The sequence below is a fragment of the Siphateles boraxobius genome, unplaced genomic scaffold, assembly GCF_051911475.1.
Source record: "Siphateles boraxobius isolate OS27281-9 unplaced genomic scaffold, OSU_SipBor_1 1, whole genome shotgun sequence".
NCBI lineage: Eukaryota > Metazoa > Chordata > Actinopteri > Cypriniformes > Leuciscidae > Siphateles > Siphateles boraxobius.
The window spans coordinates 12565987-12577645 of record NW_027508699.1 but is presented as its reverse complement, the minus strand read 5'-3'; the positions used below and the strand labels follow the sequence as shown (position 1 = coordinate 12577645).

The 11659-nt window shown below is 38.2% G+C and overlaps 2 protein-coding genes across 3 annotated transcripts; one reads left to right on the top strand and one right to left on the bottom strand.

The window, feature by feature from the left end:
- The first annotated feature begins 1492 nt into the window (after nucleotides 1-1492).
- On the top strand, nucleotides 1493-7452 carry LOC143720978 (uncharacterized). Of its 2 annotated transcripts, XM_077211027.1 has the most exons (7): nucleotides 1493-1972; nucleotides 4180-4356; nucleotides 4436-4554; nucleotides 4632-4791; nucleotides 4872-4987; nucleotides 5070-7167; nucleotides 7367-7452. In XM_077211027.1, the coding sequence occupies exons 1-7, from the start codon at nucleotides 1672-1674 to the stop codon at nucleotides 7372-7374; spliced, it is 2979 nt and encodes a 992-aa protein (XP_077067142.1). In that variant the 5' UTR covers nucleotides 1493-1671; the 3' UTR covers nucleotides 7375-7452. The 2 variants fall into 2 exon arrangements, with proteins under 2 accessions (XP_077067142.1, XP_077067229.1); XM_077211114.1 differs by lacking the exons at nucleotides 4180-4356; nucleotides 4436-4554 and having other exon boundaries at nucleotides 1676-1972.
- A 430-nt stretch (nucleotides 7453-7882) lies between these two features.
- ahsg2 (alpha-2-HS-glycoprotein 2) lies at nucleotides 7883-10922 on the bottom strand. The gene is made up of 7 exons (XM_077210901.1): nucleotides 10647-10922; nucleotides 10358-10468; nucleotides 10196-10280; nucleotides 9936-10090; nucleotides 9747-9851; nucleotides 9262-9330; nucleotides 7883-8649 (listed from the first exon to the last, which is right to left on the bottom strand). Exons 1-7 carry the CDS (start codon nucleotides 10854-10856, stop codon nucleotides 8284-8286), a joined length of 1101 nt encoding a protein of 366 aa, XP_077067016.1. The 5' UTR covers nucleotides 10857-10922; the 3' UTR covers nucleotides 7883-8283.
- Between the last annotated feature and the right edge of the window lie 737 nt (nucleotides 10923-11659).

Genomic DNA, 11659 nt, shown 5'->3' with positions numbered 1-11659 from the left:
CCACCTGTTTCTACTCAAAATTAAAGGTCACTACATAGCAAATGATTTTTACAGACAAAATTGTCTGGTTTTTAGTGATGCTTATTTAGAATAATAAATTTGTATGATTTAGATATTATTTATGTAATTATTATACCCTTTATCAATCACACATGTACAATTTTAGTTCATCAATTATTATTACGCAGTTTAAATGAATAAATATATAAAGGTAATATAAATACGCTTTAGCATCAATAGATGAAGCAATAAAATGACTACATGTGAGCTTAAATGTTCAATTCTCTCTATACCTTTATCAGCTGTATAAAATAACTTCAGAACTTTTACTTGCACTGATATACAGTAGCGAGACTTTTTCTTTTAGTTGTCCTCTTTCATAGACAGCTGTTTCTCCTTGCTGTGTAAATTTGTTTAAATTCTTAATATTTTAATACTTTTATTTAATAAGTGAATTGCGCTGCTTCTCTCGCGAGAAATTAATCTCAGTTTCACTCTCTCTCAACATGTGATTGGCTGTTCGCTACTGATGTCACACTTAAACTCCTAAACTCAGGATCAAAGCCTGAGTTGACAGAGAAAGTTGATGATCAGCATCATGGTACCAACAAAGCCTGGTTGGATTGGTTTGGTTTTGTCAACTCAAAACTAATCCTGTAACCCTGAGTTTGTTCAACTACCATCATGGTACAGGCCCCCGGTATCGCAGACAAGGCTTAGCCTAGTAGGCTACTAGACTAAAATGCATGTTTTAGCCTAACTTACAATATGCACTTGTTTTGTCTCAAGATTGACACTAGGCTCATGTTTTTTTCTAAGGCTGGTTTATTAAAGATATTTAAAGGGATAATTCGCCCAAAAATTTATTTTATTATTTATACTCCCAAGTTGCTCCAAACCCTTATGTATTTATTTCTTCTTCTGAACACAAAAGATCTTTTGAAGAATGATTGTAACCAAACAGTTGAAGGGCCCCATTGACTTATATAGAATTTGTTTCCCCATACAATGGAAGTTAATAGATTATTTGGCCTGTTTGGTTGCCCACATTCTTCAAAATATCTTCATTTGTGTTCAGAGGAAAGAAATTCCTACAAGTTTGGAATAACACGAGGGTGAGTAATTTTTCATTTTTGGGTTAACTGTCCCTTTAAATGTCCTAATTGATCTAATACTGACTTAATCAAAGCCCTCTCTGTGGAACCAGGCCTTGGTTTAATTTTATTTCCAGAAATAGCTTGTCTGATGTGAAGAGTTGCAATAGCCTAGGCTACTACATGTACATAGAATTTGACATCTAGAACTGGCAGAGTAGGCTATAACTAAATGTAACGTCAGTCCTGCAGAGTTTGGCTCCAATCCTGAAAAAAAGTCGCCCGCCTGAAGCCTTAGTAGCTACTCCTGAAGAAATTGATTAGCTTGTTCAGGTGTGTTTGATTAGGGTTGGAGCAAAACTCTGCAGAGCCGACGTTCACATATGATAGCCTACTCATCCACATCCCTTAATTTCTCTCTCTAGTCTAGGGTGCCTAATGGGTGTCTGATTTGCTGGACGTGCACTAATTGTAGACATAAGATCTTATATATTTCCGGTGCTTGAAAAAAGACGCGTTTTGCGACACACTACAGTGGTGTACCGCGGTGTTTGTGCGCGCATAATTGTCTTGTCGAATGGCGTTTAACGGGAAATCGATCCTGAAGTTTTTTCTGTTTATTTGGCTTAGCTTTAAAGTTAGTGGTTTTGTGGTATTAAGTGAGGTAAAGAAACCTTTTTCACTCGGCTCTTTTTACAAGAATGCACGGACAAAGGAGTCATTTGACCGAGGAGACGAGAAGCCGAAATCTGGAGAACCGGTTGGGCGCCTTCTCGTTTGGCAAGACCAAACTCCAAAGTCTCATGGTGATGGCAGTGACCGTTTTTCTTCGGATCTCGATCGAGCATATGAGAATGCATACCAGTCAGATGATCCAGGTGAACGATGTACCCGTGATTTATTAAGTGCACTTGTAAGGAGGATTTAAATCACTAAAAATACAGATTAGCCAATATTTAACAAGACATTTAATGAGTTTGAAGATTAGTCATCCAGTCTGGACTCAAAGACTATATTTCCCCCCACCCACACTGAGTAAAACAAAATGTATAAATGAGCCTTGAAACAAGATTTGTGCAAACTTATTTATTGGAGTTGTTTTATTAGGCTTATTAGACAATTGACACACAGAGGCCAGTTGTAGGCCTATAAAAAGCCATTATGCTAAGACTAGGCTACAAGTACATAAGTAGATACTAGTATGGCCAACTTGCAATTAGTCAAGGGGCAATCAGTCTTACTTTTTGGCTTCAAATTAGACCAATCTACGTTTTTATGTAACTGACTTAAAGCAATTATGAATAATCTTAACGAAAAAAGTGATTAATAACAGTTTATGCAACCGGGTGACTGCAGCAATAAAGTCATCTCTTAACCTTAAAATACTTAGGCGTTGAACATTTTGAAAAGAACACCGACTACTGTAAGAATGGGCAACGCAATCAAAATGTTGAAATAAAGGCCAGAATGATAAGATGAAGTCTTAAAGAACTTGATTGATTCTTTTTTTTTGGTTGCAGCAGTAGGTGCTTCTGAGTATGTGTTTGTGTGTGCTTGCTGGTTTTGACAAATGATTGTGTGCATATAGCATCATCAATGTGTTTGGAGTGTGTGCATGTGTTGCGGTGCATTCATTAATTTCCCATTCGTTTTTGGGTTTTTTTCTCTCCACTAAAACTAATGAAAAGCTGAATGATATTTAATGGTCACAACATTGAAGACAAAATCATATTAATAATATTAGTGATTTAATTAACCTAATGTCCATTGCAATGATACTTATAACCCTTGTGCATCAATTAAAAAAAGTTACACATAGCTACATAGAGGACAAAAATGTCCATGTCAAAAAACTGTCATAATTTTAATCTTGGGAGCACAGATCATTTTAAAGAATATTGCTTAAGTAAAATAAAAATTGAGTAAATCCAAAAAAAAGTTATATAGGTTTAAGTTAATGAATGATTTATGAACATTAGTTTATATAAAATGTATATTTTATGAAACATTTTGAACGCAAACTGATATAAATTCAAAGCTATAAATCTAAAGTTGTGTTCCAAATTTGAGGATGATATCTCAAAAAATGAGCGTTCGTTAAGATTTTGTTTGGGTGCAGTAAGAGATTTTCCCCATTGGATGCCAGCAAAACTCCACTGGTGCACACCGTGATTGGATTTTAGATTTGCAGTTGAGTTTTTCTCTCAAATATTACAAGCACAAAAACACACACACCTTTTTATTACACGCATGCAACAAAACACACTCATACATCCATACCCACACAATTATCGTTGCACAATTTATCCAATTGGCTCTATAATATGCCAAAGCAGAAAAAAGGACTAAAACGTGAATTTGCTTTATAGGCCAAACCTGGCAAAATGTGAATCTGATAAATAGTAAAAATTTAAATTTTGAAGCCTTGCCAACAGAATGAAAGCCTCTTAACAAAGATTGCATAATTTTATAGTTTAATGGCCGTGGGATAAAAAAAAATTGCAGTTTTAATGCGTTTCAATTGGGCCATTTTTGTCCAAAAGGCGGTGAGAGGGAAGTTTTTTTTTTTTTTACCTAGTGCTAAATAGATTTTTTTAAAGGAAATGGCGGAGAAATGGTAAAATTCCAATAAAAATACACACCTGTGCCAAATTTTATGGAGTTAGCATTAACACCGGCAAAGTGATAAAATACAACAACTGAAAAAGCCAAAAATGTCCAAAAGGATGCACAAGGTTTAAGATTATTATAAATCGAAGAAGGTAAAGTGGCTCCTCTACCTCCTGTCTAGGTGGTTAGCCATGCATGTCTTATGTGATGCCTGAATTTCAATCAGATTAAGTTATGGATCATACTTTTGTTGTGATTGGTTTATTAGGGACCAATCGGTGACCAGTCAGTATCATATTAAAAAAAACATTAAAATCTTAGGCTATAGGGTTAAACCAAATACCATGTGATGTCAATTCCAGTGGTTGCAGGGTCATTTATTGCACCTCCATGCAAAAGCATTTAGTTTTTGTTTGCATGGTGTTAAAGTTGGACTTGTCTTCCAGTTTACCCTGTTTGTATCTTTTGTCAAAAGGCGGGATGAAGTTGCAACCTCTTTGGGGGCAGGTTTATGGTCTGAACACCCTGTATACTCCAACAGTAGAAAGGCTACTGGATATGAAACCCCAAGTAGATTGTGTTGGAGATTTGATGAAACTGACCGTTCATGGACGAGAGGCTCCTTTTGGATCCAGCTTTCTCATTGATAGAGGTTTGCCTCTCCATTGACATTTGTTTAAGGTTTCAAATTTTAGTTTTGCTTCCCCAAATGTATTTTTATTCTTTTGTAGGAAGCAATCCACCACTTCCATTGTCACAGTTGCCCTCAGAATGTGGTCATAGATTTATGAGAACATGGAGAGACTTTGTTTTCATTATACCAAATGATGGATGTTACGTATCACACGAGGTTTGCATTTAGATTTCAATGTAAATAGAATTATAGCATGTATTATCCCTTATGACCTAGCTCCTTGTTCTTTTCAGAGAGACACTTTTGTTCTTCCCTTACTTTGGTTTGGATTACCTGTGAAAATGTCTTGTTCCTCACCAACCTCAGCACAGAGAGATACAACTGTCTCCTGCTACACGAATGGCATGATTATGAGGCTGTATAAAGGAGTCTCTGAGAACCTGAAGATCAAAGGTAACAAACAGGTCCATGTTTGTTTGCATAGGTTGATGTGAGTGTTACAGGTCTAAATTTTGTTAATTGTTTAAACTTAGTAATGAATGAGTGGGAGCCTCTACTGAAAGCGTCATCTAGATGTGGATACAGCTTGGTGTCACATGCAGAAAGTGTGGTCATCCATGCCCCGTACATGCCATGCACTGAGCCAAAGGTATGCAATGTACAGTATTTCACATTTGACTGATTTCAGCCAGTTTCTCATCTTGAATAAACTAATCTGCTGCCTTTTACAGGATGGGATGTTCACTCTCAGCATGGCAGCGGAGAGCGAGTTTAATCTGTCCTGTCCAGCATTGTCACTTAATCTTCCTATGAGTCTGCCTGATCTTGCACCTAAAAATTATTCACTGACTTTTATGCCCCAGGCTCTCGTTTCATCAACAGTCCCTCCCACCACCATTACTACCACTAAAACCACTCCGCCAATAAGGGCTCCAAGTTTAACGACCTCCACAAGTTCAACAGTTCAGAAGTTACCTACTCCTCCCCTTCTTTATTACATCCCAGGCCAGTCAAATTTTAAACCTGTTCCATCCAGTTACCCTTTTCTACATTTTCCTCCAAACATGCCACCAGAGGTTGTTCCTCAAGGTCCCAAAATTATGGGTCTCCCGACTGCCATCACCCAGCAGCCACAAGCACCCGTTTACATAAAACATCCTCAAACTTGGTACCCTTGGATCCCTAAGCCCAGCTTGGGTCTCGTCCCTGTCCCCAGTCTAAGTACAGCTTCGCCATACCCAAGAGCACCTTTGTTGCCTTCTACCAAGGCTCCTAAAACCCCGCTCGCTCCCCTACTAAAACCCACAAGCAGTCCTCAAAATAAATTGATGTCTACAATGCCCGTTGTCCCTCCTGTGCAATGGGAGCCTATGTTTCCTCCCAGAAATTTGGTGTATCCTTTATATCCTGGAAAACCTGGATTTGCTGCTCCCTCCTCAACAGTCTTTCCACAAGACCCTTACTGGCCTTATTCCCAAAACCAACCAGGACCCTCTAAACCACATGTTCCACTAAAACCAGAGTCCGCACCAGCACCACCATCACCACCACCTACACCTGCACCTGCACCTACAAGAAAGGCAGGGCCACAGCTCTTCCACAATCCATGGGATAAACCCTCCCCACCACGTTATCCGGTAATGCATCCTGTTCCTATAAAAGTCTTCCAGAATAATACAGTTTCCACCTCTGGGGCTGTTGCTTCCAGATCAAACACATCAGTTAAGGATCCTCCTATTAGCCTAGATTTTGCTTTTGCCTCAAGTCCTGATCCTACCCCTTCACTCCCCAAATTTCCTGAAGTTGTTTACACCCCTGCCCCCATAAATGCTTGCCTGACTCCAATTTGTTTGTCACATCCATGTTCTTTTCACTGTCCAACTTTCTGCCCTGGCCCACCTTCAATATCCTACCACCACCACAACCATCACTATTTTGGTCGTCCTCAGTCTAGTTTTGACATTTCTAGTATGACTAAAGTTACAGACCAAGTGCTGTCATCTCCCTTTATATCTGCAGATTCAACCCCATTTCCTCTTGTTCATGGCATGGGTTATAATAATGGCCCGCTTTCTTCACAAGGTGCAATTGTACCACCAGAATCAGATAGTACAGCAATGCAATCTTTGGTAGAGAATCCCAACGTTAAGGGTATCCATGTCCCTCATACTTCAAAGCTTTTGACGGGAGCTATTATGAGTCCATCCATTTTTAGGAAGTTGGAGTCACATACTGGCTCTACATGGCCTTCAGTGAAACCTGCAAGTGTTGCTCCTGTTCTACACCCTTTGGGACCTTCTAAGCTGCCTTCTGGGCGCTTACAAAATGGACCAGTTGCTGAGCCTCTTGTCTATTCAAACCAAAGCCCAAAACCTGCAGTTTACCAGGCTGAGAGGGAACGGTATGTTCCCCCATGGGGACATCATACGCAGTCAATGTTAGTTGCTCCAAATAATGTTCCCTTTTTTGAGAAAATGGTCCAATCTGACATTTCTTCAACACCTACAGTTCATGGCAAAAATGTGCATATGAATCACTGGTATCAAGCTACTTATTCAAATGCTAAGGTCCCAATATCTGATTCTCCCACAAAAGAATCATTCAGCCAGATGTCATTACCTCAGCCATCCAATAATCACAAATCATTTGAGCCCTCAACCATGCCACCTCAACCAGAGCAAACTAGTGGTAGAAACCTTCCTGTAATGAACCCTCAGCAGTATAACTCTCAAAGTGGAGAATCTGTGGTTCCTGTTTTTAGGGGCACATACTGGGTTCCTGCTGTTCAATCTAAGCAGGATGCATTACTCTCCAGCTATCACTTAGATGGTAAGTGAATCAGTTCTGTGAACAAAATGGTACAGCATAACTACTGTAGAGTGTGTGTGTGTGTATGTATATATATATATATATATATATATATATAATGTGTGTGTGTATATGTATGTTTATTTTTTGAAATGTATATTATATAAATATAATTTTTTGTTATTATACACTTTTCTTTTTTTTTTACACATTCTTTAAGGGTTATGAGGCGTCCATCCACAGTAGACCATGTAATTCGGAGAGCTGGAAACAACGCTAACTAATAAAACTGTTTAAGTGACAAAACTGTTTTGTTTTTTTTCTTTAAAAAATGTCTGGCCCGCATTGCCTGTTTAATGTACACTTTGTATGGAGTTCATTTGAGTCTTTATTGATTAGGGTAATCTAGTTTGTCTTTTACACAAGTTTATATTCTGCTGGTTCTTACAAATGAGTTGAGTTTTTCATCCTCATGTTCACTTGATTTGATCAAGTCAACTTGATTTTCTCAAGCGAGCAAGTTATAGAAAAAATAATTTGCATGTGCATACCTCCACTTGCCCTACAGTGTTCAGCTGTTTTCATTGTAAAATGACTGGTAACTTTAACTCCCAATCAATGAGAAACATTTAAAACCATACATACTCAAGATAAGAATGTTTATCAAAAATGTGAAGCAAAAATTCCCTTTGGAAATGCAGCATTTATAATAAACATTAGAGAATTTCCTTCCCACTTATGTCATTGTCATCGATATTTAATGACATCTTGTCAAGGTAAACATTTTATTACAGCACCACAGAATAACAGGAATATCCTTGAATTGTTTTTCTTAACAAGAAGGCTAGTTTTGTTTATACATGTACGATTTTGTTAAAATATTTACTCCTGACTGATTGCAGTTATAAGTTTGGTGGCAATCTCAGAACTCAACAGGACAAGTCTGGAGACCAAAACAAGTGTGACGTAATCTTATCTACAGTAGTCAACATTTGAAGTGGATCAAAAGTTTATCAAAGTTATCCTAAGACAAGAACAGGGAATTGTTCAAAATTCATGTATAACTTTGATGAAAGGTTTTGATCAACTTCAAATGATGACTACTGTATATGGGTTGGTTCATGAAATGGGAACACGTCAGAAATGTATCTTTTTTCCTGGACAGATCGGAGCAGGGAGGATTGGCTTTAAAAGAATGGGTGTTTTTCTTGACATTACTGTTGCATCTAATGCTGGCCCTTCTGGCACTACTGTTGGAGCTTCTGGTGCCGAAACCTCCCTCTTTACAACAAGAGCTTCCTTTGGCGGCTCAACTACCACTACCTCAGCTGATTCATCAGATTCTGCAGAGAGCAGGCCGGTTGCCGCAGGGTCATGAAGTGCTGTCAGCTTGTGATGTTTGAGGTCATGGATGGTGGGGTGATGGCGGGGTCCAAAGGTGTGTGCATGCAGAAGTTGCTGGATTCGTACTGTGGCATTGCTTGCCGGGTCAACAGTTTGGGTCTGTCAGAGGGGGAAGAAGTTAATGAAACCAATTTTATGTTTTGGTGTTACACATGGAACACAAGTCAAGTCACCATTTATATAGCGCTTTTAACAATATGAACGGTTTCAAAGAAGCTTTACAGTGAAAATAGGAAATTAAAGTAACAGATTGTTTGGTTTTACAGCAGCTCTAGAATAAAAAGTTAGTTTTGGTTGATTCACTTCCGTTGCAAAGATCATTAATTATTAACTAAATGCCGCTAATACGACACAGTTCTAACAGAAAACCCTTAATGCGCTCCGGCCCGTTAATTCGCACAACAACAGTGTCTGGTGGCTCGAGAACGCAAAACCTTGAAATTGGCTCCAAGGTGCAAGCCTTGAAGAAAATGTATATTTAAATATAATTGACCAAACCAATTCAGCTTAATGTGATTTTTTTTAACCTCTTTGTTTGCATTCATTTAACTTATCCTAATCATTTCTCATGTCTACAAGAAAAATGCTTCACTAAAACTTTAACTAAAATGATAAGTAAACGTTATTAAAAAGTCTCAATTATACAAAAATAACATTAGATTAAAGGCAGCCATTAAATTGACAAGTGTAAAATAACAAAGAGGTATTTACTGGGCTGAAGATTTTGCAGTCAACATCATTCAGATTGGCAGAACCTTCAGCGAGACAGAGGCCATGAATCTAAAAATAGCCACAAATATGGATTAGACACTTTGAAGTCAACATGAAAGACCCATTTTGCTTCTGTAATCTGATGTGATTTCTGAGCAAAACAGGATATTCAACAAGAAAAAAATGTAGGATGAGACTTTTATCTATGGGATTTGACTGGATCATGAAAAGAGGTCATGAAGCATAAAGCCAGGCAGTTGGACGGAGTGGGGTTTGAAAATAGGGCTTGGTGAAATCATCTAAAAAGTAAAGTCACTTCAAAGGTGGAGCACTAATGTCTTATGCACAATTAGATCAGGAAGGTGTGTTAGGTTAATAGGGTCATTTCTGGCTTCATGTTGACTTTTAATACAAACATTTACACCTGCCAGCTGAACACTAGCCAAACTCTCTCTCTCTCTCTCAAGATATTTAAAAATTCTTACAGCAACAGTGTGATTCTGAGGGATGCATATATCATCATCATAACTTGTGCAGTTTGTCCCAATAATGGCATATTCTGCAAAGTATTTGGGTCCAATGCTGACAATCTGAAAAAAGTAGAAAACAGTACCATGTTATCTATAGGGAGCTTTATTTTCTAATAATAATTTCTAATATTCCGTTTACATTACCTGGGATGCCATTCGTCCAATTTCAAGGAGTGCAAACTTAGTACTTAGCGTATTGTTTTTATTGAAACTATCTAAAGAGTTTTCAATGAGTTGGAGGCCATCTGTGTCATTAAATGGAACGAGGCTAGGGCAACCTAGGCATTTATCCTCTGATTCTAGATACAACAACAACAACAAAAACAAAGGGTCTCCTTTCCAGATCAGATTACAAAAAGTGCATTTGTTTTAACAATGATTTTTTTGTTGTTGTGTCCTCTTACCTGTTTCGGTTTTACACTTGAATGCCACAACAGACAGACCTAGAGTTGTATTTGTCAGGGCAAAATCACAGTCTGCCTCAACAGCCTAGACGAGGACCAGATCCTTTTAGATAAATGCAATATACGACATATTTACAATAAAGTTAACTGAACAGATCTCACTGTAGTATGCTTTTGTCTGACTGGACACAGGCTCACTGGTGTTGGATCCAAGACGTGACATGTAGTTTCCAGCAAGTCCAACTCCAGAAGATACGTGTCTGTGTGACCTGGCTACAAAGAGACTTTTAAATCTTAAAACCCTAGAATAAAATGTGTGGATTGATGATATTGACATCCCAAGTGTGCAGCAAATACATTTTTATATTAAACATTTCCAAAAACCTCATGGAACTGCACAGGTCTCATATTCTTAAAAAAGCTCAGTGGATCATGATCTCCATTGTCTTACCTTGGAGAGGATCTTGATTTTCTCAATGCGATTCAGGGTATATTTGTAACCGTGGGTGTGCTGAGCGTTGAGGAAATCCTGTGCCACCAGAGCCGCTGCTTTAGCCTCCGGGGAATCACAGGGAGGAAAGCTGAAAGTGGGCATCACCCCCTGTGCCCATGAGCCCATTACCAGGAGCCCAAGAACAGCCACTGTAACCCAGAGCTGCATACTGAACAGCAATAACCTGAACTCCTGAAGCAAAGACAATATGCGGATAGAAGGTGGCAGAGTTTGGTTTGTTATGTATATATATATACACACTGTACTTTAGTCTTGACGACATTCCGACTTCTGTTACATAAATGACACCAATGAACCATCTTTGAGTGCCAATATAAACATAACTGTGCAATTCGAGTGGGTGTTCAAATTAAAGTTTGGTTTGGGGAAGCAGGGGTTGCTTTTGAACTTTGACCATGTCCTTGGTGATAAAATTCAAATGTATGGAACCTGACTGAAGTCAGTCCAGTCAGCTTGGCATCCAGTCATTCTTCAGTTGTGTTGTTTTTTTTTTGGAATGAATCCACACCACATGTGCCATTAAAAAATATAACCAGAAAAGCAAAAGCCTTATGTTTGACTAACTTTTTTGCAAAATGTCAGATTTCAAGCATTTTTAAAAAGATGCCTCCAAGTGTGTTTTTGCTGTTACTAGTGCTTATCGAACACCCAGCAATGAAAAACAAACATGACTTAATGTAAACTTTTTTTCTGAAGTGCCTCTGTTTGCCTGAGTATTGCAGAAATCCAATTCAACTACCAGTGGTCAGCAATATGAGGGATGCTTGCAAACACTTTGATCCAGAGTGGAAGATTTACTAATATGTTATTTAATGGCCAATGTTGGACCTTCATTTCCTTTTAAGAAAGATCTTCAAACCATTACAAGTCTCTGTTAATCTCTGTGATATTCTGGTCTCAAAAAAAATTTAATAAAAAAATAACAGCCATTCAACAGTCAACACAGACAT

Coding starts and splice junctions, on each gene's coding strand:
- ahsg2 (XM_077210901.1), bottom strand. CDS start 10,856: ATGCAGCTCTGGGTTACAGTGGCTGTTCTTGGGCTCCTGGTAATGGGC. Junction 9,852..9,935: donor TTGGACGAATGGCATCCCAG/GTAATGTAAACG, acceptor TACTTTTTTCAG/ATTGTCAGCATTGGACCCAA. Junction 9,331..9,746: donor CTCAGAATCACACTGTTGCT/GTAAGAATTTTT, acceptor GGCTATTTTTAG/ATTCATGGCCTCTGTCTCGC.
- LOC143720978 (XM_077211027.1), top strand. CDS start 1,672: ATGGCGTTTAACGGGAAATCGATCCTGAAGTTTTTTCTGTTTATTTGG. Junction 1,973..4,179: donor ATACCAGTCAGATGATCCAG/GTGAACGATGTA, acceptor TTTTGTCAAAAG/GCGGGATGAAGTTGCAACCT. Junction 4,792..4,871: donor TGAGAACCTGAAGATCAAAG/GTAACAAACAGG, acceptor GTTTAAACTTAG/TAATGAATGAGTGGGAGCCT.